The sequence below is a fragment of the Phalacrocorax aristotelis genome, chromosome 6 (genome assembly GCF_949628215.1).
Source record: "Phalacrocorax aristotelis chromosome 6, bGulAri2.1, whole genome shotgun sequence".
NCBI lineage: Eukaryota > Metazoa > Chordata > Aves > Suliformes > Phalacrocoracidae > Phalacrocorax > Phalacrocorax aristotelis.
The window spans coordinates 40839741-40855014 of NC_134281.1; the positions used below are offsets into that span (position 1 = coordinate 40839741).

At 43.2% G+C, this 15274-nt stretch overlaps 1 protein-coding gene across 2 annotated transcripts in view; it reads right to left on the bottom strand.

The window, feature by feature from the left end:
* Window positions 1–761: 761 nt before the first annotated feature.
* Window positions 762–15274, bottom strand: part of PDE4B (phosphodiesterase 4B) — a 193499-nt gene continuing 178986 nt past the window's right edge. For both annotated transcript variants that reach the window (XM_075097340.1, XM_075097338.1), the window contains 9 exons: window positions 12636–12729; window positions 9382–9560; window positions 8693–8791; window positions 8390–8554; window positions 7891–7990; window positions 7046–7200; window positions 6827–6949; window positions 5621–5803; window positions 762–2829 (listed from right to left, as the gene is read on the bottom strand). In XM_075097340.1, coding sequence (XP_074953441.1) covers window positions 2464–2829; window positions 5621–5803; window positions 6827–6949; window positions 7046–7200; window positions 7891–7990; window positions 8390–8554; window positions 8693–8791; window positions 9382–9560; window positions 12636–12729 — 1464 coding nt within the window. In that variant the 3' untranslated portion in view covers window positions 762–2463. The remainder of the gene's footprint in view (window positions 2830–5620; window positions 5804–6826; window positions 6950–7045; window positions 7201–7890; window positions 7991–8389; window positions 8555–8692; window positions 8792–9381; window positions 9561–12635; window positions 12730–15274) is intronic.

Below are 15274 nucleotides of genomic sequence, written 5' to 3' on the forward strand. Positions count from 1 at the left end.
CCAGTGTTAATGTCAGCTTCCAAGTGCAGGGTCAGCTGAGGTTGAAGCCCCTTCCACGTGGACAGGAGGTGTTTTCATGACAGTGGGTTGGTAATCGCTGCTCCTATGAAGTGCAGCATGGGAAGGCAGACACGGGATGGGGGATCTGTGCTTTCCCGCCACTTCATTTTGGAGCCATGGGGTCTGGGAGACCCACGCGGTGCCACGGCAGCAGCTCCTCCGGCATCACCTGCAGTGAGGGTGGCCCAGGGGGAGACCCCAGTGGTGCAGCGTCCCCGCCGTCCCCTTGCCCCCCCACTGCCTGCCGGCAGGATGTTTTTTTACTGGAAAGTCAGTTGTTTTGGGTCAGGCCGGGACATGAAAGCATCCCGCGAGCTGGCCCCAGTGCCGCCCGCGCCAGGCAAAGGCTGCGCTGCCGGCTGCGGCCATCGCCTTCCTGTCTGCACCGCCTTCCTGTCGCCGCTGCCACCGGCACCAGCCCTGCTCCGCCGCCGGCTGCCGCTCAGGAAGGCAAAGGTCTTGCAGCCGGCATGATGGAGAGGGTGGCCGTGCCCTCTGGCCACAGAAACCCTTATCTTCCTGTTCGTAAGAGAAGGGCTCCACGTGTCCACTGGGTTTCGGCCACAGGAGGGTTCAGTTTTACTGTACCCCTGGTGCCAGCCGTGTCCCAGCCGAGCACAGCGAGTGCAGGTGCCTTTGCTTGCAGCTGAGATACTGCCCACACCAACCTGTTAAAAAAAAGCAGCACGAAGCGCCGCAGGCAGGGTCATGCTTTCATTTATTCACTTCATATAAAAATCTCTTAAGAATGCATCTGAACACAATATATAATACTATAACATACATTGTGTGAAACTTTTGGAAACAATAAAATAACCACCTGGAACAATGCAGTGTTCAACAGACATACAAACCCATTGATCATGCACAACTGTGCTATTTTCATTAACTAGTTAGTCACAAGTTGGACCAAAAGCTTGAAACATATTTTACAAACTGAGATTGACACTGCTCACAATGCCGGACAAGCTTTGTCAGAAGAAGTTTCACAGCACAATTATTACATCAGTTCACATTTTTGTAATAGAAATTCACATTGGGTTGTTCAGAAATTGGAACGTGACATTTAAAAGCCGGCCCATTCGCGGGGGTTTCTTTTTTCGGTCCCCCCCCCCCTAAGTTTTCAGCACTCCCAACTGCTCGCCCGCTGCCCTGGGGTCCGGTCCGTCCCCCCCAGCTTGCCACGAAGACGAACCCCCTGCAGGCGGCTGCCACCTGAATGCCCTTCCTGGGTTGTGTCTGTCTCTTCAGCTATGTTCAGGTTCTTGTATTTTATGCAATACAAAAGGTTAGAAGAAAAGAAGGCAACTCTTATTCCGAGTTTTCTACACAGCTAACATTGCCGCCGACAGGCAATGTTAATTCATATAAATTAATAACTTACAAAACATTACAGTATATACATTATGTAATAAATACACTGTTATAAACAGTAATGGAGGTGTTAGAGCTCAAGGCAGTGCAGGAGGAGGACGGTGGACCTAAACCTAGGAAATGTGAACGACAGGCGCGAGAAACACAAATATCTGAGCGTGCAACTTCCACTGAGCCACGGAGCTGCCGAGGGGGAACGCACGTCACACGCTGCCTTATCACACTTACTTATATATGTACTGCGCTGTGCCATGGAAAAAAACTACCCTCTATCCTGCGCACAACAAAAATAAAACCCTGTTGAGGAAAAAATACTGTTATTCCTAGCAAGCGAACAGAGATGGTGCACGAAGGCATGAAGTGACTTTAAATGGGTCACCTGGGGTATTAAGAAGACGATTAAAGGTGCAGTAATGCAAAACAGAGGGTTTCCCTTCTATTTAGTCTGTAAAAGTGATTAACTGCAATAAAGTGACAGGTATTGCCCACGAAAAAAGGAAGACTGCTTCTTGTAACAGGAAGAATCAAAAAAGTATCTGGCAATTTTGAAACACTTTGTGTCACTTTTTATACTAAACTCCATGTATTTAATTAATAGACTCTTGAAAAGACATGAAAGTGTTTACAAAGAAGGCACACAGGTCTGCAGACAGGTGGTCAGGTGGATAGGTTTTATATGGAGAGTTATTAATCAGTAGTTTCTAGCAGTCTAACTGGTATAAATTCCAAAACTAACAGTATAAAATCTCTCAGTTGTGTGTCATTTACTCTTCAGTCACGACCCAAGCCAGCTCCAGGACAACACGATGCTCTTAGCTGACAAGGCTTAAACCACAATGTAAATCACCTGTTAATTTCCTGAGCAATCATTCACTACATGATCTTTAACCCTGACTCCAATCTCAAGTAGCTGGGAAGATCTTTCAGCCAATGTTAGACACAGGCCTCAGACCCAGGCTGCAAGCTAGTCCGTGAGACTGCTTGCATGCTCATTACGTGTTTAAAATCCACTCACACAGGTACGGCACATTATGTGTCGACAGGAGACGTATCTTCTGTCACAATTTCTATGTTCGCCTCCCTCTGTGAATCCTCTTCCCCTGGGCTGGCCACGCAGAGTGTCTTTGTATTGCTGAAGTAGCCAGTGCTCTCACCATCCTTCTCTGGTCCATCTGAATCCTCCTCCTCCAACGTCAGTTCAAACTGGAACTTCTCCATCAGGCTCTGACAGTCCCTGCCCCGCTCCTCAAGCGGAGGAGACGGGCTCTGAGGTATCATGCTCTGGTACCAGTTCCTGTTGTCCTCCAGCGTGTCCAGGATGTCCTGGGCATCGGGCTGCACCAGGTCAGCCCACGTCTCCCAGAGTGGATGGACAATGTAGTCAATGAATCCCACCTGCGAAACACAGGAGCATACACGCTTAGGGGAAGGGAATGGTGGAGAGCAGATGGGTGTCTAAAAAGCTCAAATGCTGTTAACGCATGATTTTTTACAAGCAAAATATCCACCTCAGAGCAAGCCCCCAAACCAGCACTGTCTACTTGCAGACATAACCATCTGATACTCAAAGCTGCACCCACAACGCCTAGGACTAGGTTGACATCTTGTCCAAAAACAAACCTTGGATGAAAGTTTAACTAAAAGCAGGAGCCACCTGGAAACAAAGCCATGCAGCTGCCAATCCCATCCTTGGCTGCATCCGTGATTTTAAATATCCTTGTAGATGTCTGCTCCTGACTAGCAGCTTGATCCCTGCCCTGCAGAAGGCGGGGTACGCCATCACTCTGAAGACAGAACATCCCACTGAGGGACGCCTCTTACCAGCTGTTAGTGCAGAGAGACATTTTAGCCGATCATTGCCTCTACCCTAAGCAATGAGGAAGTTTGCTCTGTCTCAGATGGGATTCCCTGACGACGGCGGACAAGGCTGGTGCATTTATGGCAATGCTGCCATTACCCCAGGGTATGCACGTGGCTGGCAGCTGTGAAAACGCAGGGCGAGCCGTCCTGATGCCAAATGTCACTGCTTTTATGGACTGAAGTTTGACCTTTAGGTGTATTTTACTATGGTGTGTAGTTTGTACCTATTCTGAACTGTTTCGTGGTCCTGTGTCTTTAAACACTTCAACATTTCTCTTCTACTCTGCCAAAGCAGCCGCTGTGTTTCTCTGTGAAGCAGGCCCTGGTAGAGATTTCCTTTCCTTTCATTTTGTTTTGGAAAGAGCGCAGAAAGCAGGGCAGCTCATCCCAAGAAGTACTGCTCCCGCACAAAGGCGGAGAGACTGCTGTTGCCCGACTCCCATGGAGTGACGTGCCAGCGGTGGAAACAGTGAGCGTTGTGGCTGAGTCTGTCGGTCCTTCCGCCGGTTGGCGCGTAAGGTCTGAGCTAAATCATTTTTCAATTGTCTGACTAAGAGGACGTACGTCCAGGATGGAGAAAACTGAATGGCCATAAAGAGGATTGAAATTCTTCCGTCTTGGCAGATTGTGTCACTTCTCTCCTCGCTCTACTGGACAACACTTCTGTGCAGCAGGAAAATGGCTCTCAAAGGGGCCAGACTCAACGTGCAGATGTTTGCTTTGGAAATCACACATGCCTCCTTCAGACACAACAGGATGTCAATAGAACCATTAACATTCAATTGTAGCATACTGTTGAGGCAGCTTAAACAAAAAGGTGATGAAAATTTCCTGCAGCACATGTTCCGGAGCACTTTTAAAGTGAAAAAAAATTTCTGTATGGCTAGCTGATGGCTTCGCCACCACCCAAAACGCTCAAGGGCTACAGAGCACCAATGGCTAGGGATCTGTCACTTCGTAGCCAGGTCATTGTTTCTTTAAAGAAACATCCTGAATCATGGAATAGCTGGCCAGGTGGCTGAGCACTGATCTTAAAATATTTTGGCGCAAAAAGGTACCATCTAGACCTTTGAAATACTTGCATACTATTTTCCCAGCAGTTCTCTTTGTTTCACTCCAGAACGGACATGCCACCTCCCTGTCTCCTTTGTCACTAGTTGGGATTTCCATGGTAGTGATTTTGTGCAATTCCTGTTCTTTTTACATAGAAAAAATGCCATTTTGAAACCTCTGTGAAGTGCATATGTGAAGCAAAAAATTAATTGGAGCTCACATGCGGAGCACATCAGCATTTTCTGGCCAAGCCTGGCCGAAGGAGTCATTTCTTGTTAGGTTAACAAATAAGACAGATTTTTCCAACAAAATCACCATGCGGTTGAGTGAATAATTTTGAAACCACTTGGCTTAGCCCTAGAGGACATTTGGAAATAATTATCATCAATTTTGTTACTTATTCAAGCTGAAAAACCTTGATGATGACTTGCTTGAGTCATTTAAAAACAACAACCAAGACACCATTATATAAAGATTGGAATATGTTTAGGCAAACATAAATTACCGGCTTCATTACAGACTAACCGGGTGAAATTTTATGGCCTGTGCTACACAGGTCAGGACAAAATCTGACCTTGAAACTGTTTAATCTATGATTCAGAACTGGGGATGAGCCAGTTAATCTCAAAAAACAAGACATATCCAGCTCCTTTTAAGGTTTGTATTGACATAAATGAATATTTCTTTGACTTTGCCTGGCACACAGCAGCTCCATCAGACCTCTAACTTAAGCGGCCAGATCATGCACTGCAAAACTGTTCTGCACGAGGCTGAATAACGACTGACATCCAGACTTTTGCAGTGTCCTGAAGCAGATCTCAGCTGGGAGAAGCTCCTAACCCTGCAGTACAATGGGGTTGGCATTGCTATAAATGTCTAACACGGCGTACAATGTCAGTAGGTTTAGGAAGTGCTAATTAAGGAGGCTGGGGGCGTGAAGGCAGAAGAGACCTGGCAGAAGGGGAGATCAGAATTACACTTTCAAGCCTGGGGAACAAAAGGAAACCAACTCACTCAGGAGACTGGGACGCAAACAGGGCAAGATGAACATGCATTTGGAAATGAGGAGATGCCAAGGGGTACATAAAGGAGTCTGAACAGCCTTGCCAGTCTATATGAGCTTCAGGCACAGCTGGATGTCAGGGTCAATCAGAACCAACCCTCTGAACAGTTGGCTGTTTGCCTAATTGTGCTAGAGAAAGCAGATGAATTTTGTCTATGCTTTTAAAATACAAGCTTAGGCAGTACAAAAATGCAGCTCATGGCCAATTACCTGTGATTTTTCCACTGACGCTGTGTGTTTGTCACACATTGGACTAATTTCCATTCCTCTTTCTCGCTCTTTGTCTCCCTGCTGGAAGAACTCCTCCATGATCCTGTCCGTCCACTGCCGGTACAGTTCCAGAGACTTTGTGGGATTACTCAAGTCCGCACAATGTACCATATTTCGGAGAACCTGCAATTACATTAATCAGAAAACTCATAAAATCAAATGGAAAAAGGACGGTTTCAAGCTGTATCTGCTTGCTTAATTCAGAACATTTAACCACAAGGCTCTTCGATTATGCAACAGCGTATAAAAATACTAACATTGTAACATCTCTGCACATAAGACTAGCTGCTATGGTCCGCTTCAAAAGTAAAACATGCTGTATGTTTTTCAGACAACTTGATGCTTACACAGGGTGCAGTTGTGGCCATGTTCATTACATCATATAGGTTTGGTTTTGAATGCAGGTGCTTTCCACCATTCAAAATTTATTTCCATGCTCTCAGGTGATTAAATGCTCCTACTTTATTAAATGAGTAATATCCCTTCCAAGCACACAAAAAATGTGCCTGAGTAACTGTGGCCACAAGGATTTAGACAGCAACCAAGTGACCTGTTTTAACATCAGCAGTCTTAAGTAAAAATGTAAGAAGAGTGTCCCTATGAATCTGTTCTTAAGAAGTTGGCCATCAAAATGGAGGGAATATCAGGATGTATCTTGTCCTACTAACTACGTAACTCTCTTCCAGTACTGCTTTGTCGTTTCAGTAAATCAAGGATTAGAAAATATAGGGAACAGACTGTACATCACTAATTTCACCCCAGTGTGAGAGTTGCTTTAGGTATGGAGTTACAAATTAAATTCTTGCAATCTCGCAGTGCTATAGCCATCTTGCTATAATGCTATAATAAATAGGAGAAAGCAGCAAGGAAATTCAGCAGCCCTCAAAAGCTCAGCTGTACAGATTAACTTCAGAAGAATGTGCATGTTTGCAGTTCCATGCTCTGAGTGTTGAAAACATAATCCCCTTTACCTAAAAGGTATGGGACCACCTTGTACCTCTTTGTGGTGCAGAAGAAAATGATTGCTGAAAATGTAGGTCAGTAGCTTCTATATATGGTCCATTTAAAAGCCACAGTAAGAACAGGAGCATGGTCTCTTCAATCCTGAACAAAATACTCAAAATCCAGGAAATCTGGCGGACGTACCTGTATTCTGTCTGTGTAGTTGTCCAGAAGGAGGACTCCTGAACTGGTGACTTTCTTAGTTTCCACCATAGTCTTCAGATCAGCTAACAGACTCATATGCTTGGACATATCTGTCGCCAATACCTTTACAGAAGTGAAAACACAATCTCAGTATGGGCAACCATACAAAGAAGCCAGTTTTTTGTTGCAGAAGAGGAGCAGGATGTGCATAGCTCATACCATGTCGATCACCATCTTCCTGAGCGTCTGACGCTGTTTCTTGGTCAGGTTCTGGAAGATGTCACAATGCTCCTCTTGAAGCAGTTTGAAACCCACAGCGAGATGGTGGTTCTCCAAGACGGATTCATCGTTGTACATCAGGGCTAGTTCAGAATCTAGCAAAGCAACATAAATATGTCACTGCAGCATGTGAAATGTGTAATTTCAAACAGCAAACGCTTGTCCTGGGTACTGAAATGTTTATCTGTATGCAATAAATCAGGAAAAGTTTTATTTTTTTGCTTCATGTGTGCCAAGAGCATGCAGTTTTCTAATCTGAGCACACATGTATATAACACAAACAGCCCTTTGCTCAGTTCTAATGAACAAAATAGTACTCGGTTGACTTAGTTACAGGCTTCAGAATCACTGACAACCGAAAGCGTGGACCCTACAAAAGCACTTTCCAAAAAAGAACAATACCCATGTTTTGGAATCAAGATACATGCTTAGCCTGTTGAAACACAATATGAACCACAATATTTAGCTTTATCGTTGTCAATAGCAATAGCATAATTTATCTTATATTAATGATAAAATTTGCACTCAGGACTGGAAGAATTATTATGTGTTAGCAAGTAGTAATATTCACAAGATTCAAGGGCACTGGCAAATTGCACTACAACAGCTTCCTTCTTTAGGAATTTAATTTTTAATTACTGCTTTATTTCAAAGCATATAACTAGTTTACTGCGCAATATTTTGAGAAAGCAATGCAGTTTGAAAGTCTTAATTTGTGACCTTGTTGTAATGGAAAATGCATTTCCATTAGTTTCCATTATTATTGTATTTGAAACAAAACTCACTTGTATTAATAAGAAATTGATTGGAGACCCCGGGGTGATCCACATCATGAATTGCAGCTGCAAAAATCGCAGCAAGGATTTCCAAATCAGTGAAGACAGCCTAGGAAGGAAAAAAGGAATTTGTCAAAGAAGTCCTGATGTTTTTTTTTCTCAACAGTTTGGGAGGCTGATTTAGAGAAACAATTTGTGCTCTTTAAATTAGTTTTCTGACTCAGAAGAAAGGTCTACAAGCAGCATGTGCTCTTTAAGATGAAACAGAGATTACAGGCAAAGCTGCTGCTGAAATTTCTTAATGGTGACTCCCCTGGCAGTAAACTGAGCCCTCCGAAGAGCAGGCAGCACATTGCTTTTTGCAAGTCTGAGTACTACTGGTGATTGACTCAGCTGAAGGTTTTCTCCTGTGTTCACACAGGCAATGTGGTGCTTTTTAGCCTCCATCCCACCTTTAAACATGAGGACTGCCCAGCACAAAGCACTTAGCTCAAACTAGGTAACTCACATCCAGTGCAGGGGTAGAGAGCAGAACATGCGTGGACTGGGCAACATCAGCAGCATGGAGGCTGTTGTGGTAAGCTACGTCCGAATGGTAGTGGTCTTCTAGCGTCATCATGTACGTTACAAAAGTGTCTGATGAGATCTTGAATGTTTTTAGTAGATCTCGCTCCTGTGTAATAAACGGTACAAGCATACATGCATATATCAAATAAGGATGCCATACTGCAGAAGGCAACAAAACAGAGAGCAATTAGAAGTTAAAATAGTGTGGTAGAAGAAGAGCAAATTTGATCAGAAAATCACGAACCTGAAATATAGCGTACATAATGCAGGTGAGCGGCCTGTTGTGGGAATACCTTGCAACATTAAATATGTTGAGACCCCACTTATTCAGATCTTCCAGTTCCTTTTGAAAGGACAGAAAGACAATGGTTACAATATTTTTCAAGACAATTCTGCATTTATCACTTGCACCACATCTTTTTCATTTTCCAAAAGTTTTTAAAGTATGCAAATTCAATCTTCATTATGGTAATTATGTAAGCGCATGAACACGTGTACTTAATAAAGGACACGAACACGGACTAACTGTGAAGGGCTGATGCCAAAGCACTTGTACAAGGAGATGACATTTCTCTGTGTGGCAGGGGAATTATCTGTGATGTGTTTCCAGGTAGCAGGAAGAAATGCCCTGATGGAAACAAAGGCCCCACAGACAGCTTGCTGGACATAGCGTTGTTATATGTTCCTGTGCTTGAGAACTGCTCTCCTCAGTCTTCAACACATTTTAAAAATTATTTTAGGGACATTTTCAAGGAATTTATGAATATAGAATATGCTGTTAGGGCCTGGTACCATTAACTACAGCATTTTTAATGGCCACATCACTTTGGGGGTACCAATTCCTGTTTTACAAGTGGGGCAGTTGGTCCGGCCGGTCCATCCCCAGCTTCCAGATCATAACGATTCTCCCAGAACTGCAAGAATCTGTCATACCTTGGCCAGATGGTCTTCCTTTTCTGTTTTCACACCAAATCGTGAAATGCTGGTGTTATTTAAGCTTGAACTATGCATTAATTTTTTCACTCCACTGATCTGTGTCATGAGCTGCTGTTTTTTCTTCTTCTCTCTGTCTTTCTGAGTGGGAGAAGGAATCTCCACATCATTCTGCTTGTCTGTAACAAATAAAGGTGAAATGACTCAACACCATTTGCAGTGTGAGCACCCATCACACCCCCCAAAATCAACCCTACTGATTAAGTGGCTCTGTACACCAGTTCAAACCCATATGTTTCTCCTGGGGACCTTGTTTAATTTTGGGACCAAACTGAACAAAATCAAAGCAAAACATTCATATAACCTCTGTTTGCCCTCTGCAAGACTGAACCTTCCCACTGAGCCCTGCTGGAACATAAGTGCCAGGCTGCTTTCATCGTAGCCATTTTCAAGCTGCATCATACGGGGACACAGCACATGCCCAGGAGCTAGCTCCCCATGCCTGAAGGGCACCAGGTTCTGCTTATGGCTAGATCTCAATTTTTACTACCTATATTCAGGAACATATGTATTCAAACAACATTTTTTTTCTCAATATAGTACATAAGGACATGTTTTCACATTCACTCTATTGACCCTTATTAGGGCCAAACCCATCTCTATACCCCCTGCTCTTAAACACCAACCCAATAATGAATTGGTGTTGCTGATTTATTAAAGGTTGCCCTTTACAAATGCATATAGAATAACATACAATGCACAGGCCATATTGCTCAGAGATAGTGACAGTATTAGTGCACATTAAGTAGGCACCTAGCTGGGCACAAACTTGGCAGTGGAGATGTGTTTAATAAATAAACCTATCCACGTTTACTACTTACTACCTTTACAACTGATTTATCTGCTGCATTAAAATGGAGCTACAGTGGCTCATTACTTCCATACTAACAATTTTTTTAATGAACTTTTAGAAAAGGTTACTATAATGTCTTTGCACCTTCGCATCTCTGAGGAGCTGTGGAGGGACTAGGCATCTAGGCATTAGTTACTTTTGCCTTGGCTTAATTAAAAATCTCTAAATGAGAACTACCAGTGTGTCTGCAACACTGCAATTAAGGAAGAAGCCATTATTCACAGCAACAGCCAAGCTGACATCAATGGGTGTTTCCCTGGTGTACTTTTGCTGAACAACAGAAGGACTTTCCTCTCTAATCTCCTTAGCAATGACTTACATTAAGGGAACATAAAATGGACATTCTTGAATAGAAATAGCTATAATTTGTTAAAGCATGTCCCCATGGTGACAGCAGCAGCAACACCCCTCACCCCTTAGGAAAGGGCATGTGCTGAAAAGCCATCATGATCTCCCTGTTCCAGTGATGTGGCCAATGATAAAGCCACCATTTTTCATCTTTGTCCTTCGTATGGATCTAAAGCTGGCATGCTTGCTCTCACTGACCAAATGGTGACTCCAGAACTAACCCCTCTGCAGAAGACATCACTTCTTGGTGCCTTCCTCAGTGCATTTAACAAAGTCAAGAGAATGAATGAAGTAATGTGATCTGGTTTTAATATTTACAAGTTATCCCCATCTAACAAAGACTGTTTGGAGATAAATCAATGTCCTATCCATGTATTTATTTTTTGTTTGTTTGTTCAACTTCCTCAGTTGTAGACTCCTGTTGATTTTGTGTGTTCATTTAATTTTAAACCAAATTTTAGCAGGGGGGAAATGTAACAGCATGACTTCCTAAAAAAGCTTTAAGATCCTTTTAAAAGCTTTACTAATTTATTTTTAATATGAGCAATCAAGTTGCAGTTTGGCCCAATCTGGAATGCCTGCACCACTTGGCATTAACACGGTCCTAAGTGATTGAGTGGCCCTCATACTGCCACAAAGCCACTACAGAATATGAAAGAAGAAGCAGAATAGGAATGAACAAGACCATTGTCAAGACCTGCAAAGGGAAACGCAGTTACCTGACCCAGCCTGAATACGGGGAATAATACAGACCCATTAGCACCAGCAGTGCCTTCAGCTAATTAGAGCTTGCTGAGATACAGACTCCACTAACTTGAGTGTATGTGTGGTTTATTAGTTTTATATTAGGTCCACAGTATCAAGCCACATCGGGTATTTCTGCGGCAGCACATCCTGCTCCAGACATATATGCCTACTGGGAAGAGCTGATAAACAACAAACTCCCTGAAAATGCCACGGTGGTCATGATCCCTGGCGCTCTGTGTACGCTCCAGGCTCTCCAGCTGAAGAGGTGGCCTGCTGGCTGGCAGCTAGGCAGTCTTGCTTGTATTCCCTGTATTAATTCATGTTCTGGATGTCATGATTAAGCTGAGTGATAAGACAGGGCCAATGGATTCCCACAAAGCAGCTACAGGCTTACATGGATTATTAATGATGTGATGTGTCCTAAATGCACGCAGTAGTTCCAGTTGCAACCGGCGATTGAAATCACTTTAAAATCCCTTAATGGAAATAATTGTTTGTCATACAGTGAATGTGTTCTGGGCTAATCTTAACCACTAGGCATGTGTCCCCCACGAGCTCCGGCATCCCACATACACTCAGAATTTTAAGTTGTTGGACTCAGAGATGTGTATATGAGGGTCCTGTGCTCAGCTTTATTTTATATGCAAATGGTCACAAATTCTAAGCTGCTTGAAAACACAGAAAATTTTATTTTTCATAACAGATATATTCCATAAACACAGAGGATTAATTCATGTCAGTAGTCCTATGAGCTCCAGCAAAACTAATGAAATGCAAAAGATTCTCTTTATTCCTTATTATGACTTCCAGTGCAAAACAAGCAAAGTAATATATAAAACGTCTGGGCTGAACCTACTTGTCTGAACCCCTGTTTCTGAAGGGTGAAGATGCAGCTGTAAGAGGCAGTAGTTGCAAAGATGGGCAAAATGCAGTTGGGCTTGTGTGACTTTGTCCTTTCCATAAGGTCAACACAAAAATCAAATATTGCATAATGCAGCTACCAATAACTTAATTCAATGTGAACAGAAAAACCTCCTGATTTGCGGAAGGAATTCTTCTGTGGATAGACTTATTCAAACACTGTGTTATTTTCCTCCCCATACCCATTTCAAAGGTGAAAAATCAAAACATTTAGATAATGCTCTGTCCCAAAGGAAAACTCGGCACAAGCATTGACTGGTGGGTCTTAGGCTGCCATTAATTGTTATCTTTGAGTCACCCGAAAGCTTGGGATGCAATGCCTTACCCAGGAAAGTGTTGGAAATGTACTCGGACACCTGGTTGCCAGAGCGGCTCATCTCGGAGAGGTGTGTCAGCTCCCGGTTCAGCATCCTCTTGAACTGGGAGGGGAAGAGCACATACACAAAGACTGCATTTTTCTGGATGCTTTTCCAAATTAATAGAGCTCTAACTGTTTCACAAGCAAGTCCACAAACAAGATGTTAAAAGCAAAATTCTGGAGATATTTGGAACAGAGTCAGTGACATATGGTTTCATTTAGATACTGTTCAGCATCATCATGACTAGATATTTCTTTTCAGTACACTAAACTACAAAATTAATTTCCTCTAAAGATGCATATTAGATTTTACTGTAACAAATGAGAAGATAATGTTTCAGGTGATCTCTCTGAAAGATCAAATTCTTGTATTGGTTTTAAATTCTACACCCTATAACCTTCTTTTGTTCTCAAGTTTATAAGTTTGCTCCATTTTGAATTATGCAAGTAAAAGACAATTGCGTATGTTCAGAACAGAACAGAGGAGAAATATGTCATAAATCTGAAGATCTGCTTGGATCGTTACGGTAAATGTAGATTCAATCATTTGTTCACCCAGATATAGATGCTATGATCCTCCTAATTTTCTAGTCACACATTTTCATTGTTGCATCATTTTACCCCACAACAGTGTATTCCCAAAGGGGGAAAAAAATTTATATACATGTACGCTGCATGCACAGTACACACACGGTTATCTTTTGCCATATAGTACACATAAATAACCATTTTAAAAGCATGTTTTCCTTATAGAGGTTTTATCCATGCAATACAGAACAAAAACCCAGTCATTTATAATCCTTCAGGATTTAAACCCACCTTAATATAACCCCAAGATACAGATAACAAATAGTTTGCTTCAGGCATTTTGGAAAACTCCACACCACCGTCCACAAATCCTCACGGAGAAATCGCCAGTCAGACGGGAGAGCTCCTTGGGCACGCGGACACCCCCCTTCCCCATTCAATAAAAAAATAAATCAGCGTTCATCAAAGCCCGAGATCCCCCAAAGCCCGGCAGTTGCTAATCCCAGACAAAGCCATGCTTGGCACAGCATCTTTGCAGAGGGCTGAACGTGGGTGTATTTGCTCGCAGGAGAGAATAATGAAATCAGGGACTGCACGAAGAAACGAGAACTAATCCAAATGTATTCAGCTGGATGGCTGGAAGCACTTATGAATTATGAATCGTCCTGGTTGCTTAGTTGGCTGAAGGGGGTCCCCACTCCACATTAGCCTTGCTCAGCTGAACTGGATGACAAAAAAATGATGCTGGTTGCTGGGGGGTTGCCAGCTTTAGTAACACAGCCATCTTTTTATGAGGAAGATTAAAATGGAGGAAGCTCTGTGCATATTTAAGTAAGTCAAAAGTAGGCAGTAGTCTCTTCTCCATTTCTGCTTTTTTTAAAATCCCCTTTATTACAGAGACCGAGGATTTTCAAAGCAAGTATTCACATACAGATTTTTAAAAGCATAGTTCTTCACATTTTCAGTGTGATCATGAATTTTTTTCCCCTACATGCTAAAGGCCGAAATGTAGCAATGTAGGAAAATGTACCTTTACAAACTGGAAACATTTTTCAAGGAAAAGGTATAAACTAGCAATAACCTTAAATCTGTAATGTCAGTCTGCAATCACAATATAAGATTTTAATAACTTCTTTCTTACAACAATATATTCACAATCCAAATTTCAAGGTTTAATCATTAATTTTTATTTTAAAATGAAATGCAATCACTTTATTAGGAAGCTGTAGCTGTCCTTTTAGCGTCAAATCAAAAGCAAAGCACATTGTACTGTGCATGCGATACAGATCACAGCAAGGAACCACAGCTGATGGGCAGCAGCACTCATATTCCTTGTGGATGTCCTTGGTGATTGCTGGCTGTAATACACCGCACAAGGGCGGCCAGGATTCCTAAAATAAAAGTGCAATCTTTGGTCTAAAATTATTTTCTCTCTCCGCCTGCCTTGATTAAACACTATCAGCCTCACTTGGCACGATGTCACATGGCTTCCTCGCGTGCTGCGGGATACGCAGGGCAGGGTGGGCAGCCTGTGCTGCATCGCACCCCTGGCCCCCGCTGCAAGTGCTGACAGGCAGGGAGATGCAGAGGCTGCACACCGCCCTTGCAGAGCCCACGCAGAGCTCGCAGCATCCTGCTTGCCCAGACTGCCAGACCAGCCCTGGGAACCATGAAAATCACACCTCACTGGCCAAGCACGGCTCCAGCTGCTGCTCAGCACCATCCAGATAGGACTCTCACTCAGCCTTTCAGCCATAAGAACCACACAGAGCAAATGAAGTTATGAACCCACCTTCTTCTCTCCTTGAATTCATTATTATCAAGAAGTGGAAAGCTGATGTCACCTCCCTTTTACCACATGGCTATCTGCTCGGACTCTGCCACCACCATCTCTGCTGCCTTCCCTTGCAGCAACCTGCTTTGCCCTGCCAGTGTGAATGTCACAGAGCGAGGCCTCACTTTCCGGGTTATTCAACCAGATTAAATACTGTCTGATGGGATACAGGCAGGAGCAGGATGTGAAGAATGCCATCTCATGGGATATGGGCAGCAGCGGGATGTGAAGAATGCCGGCTGCC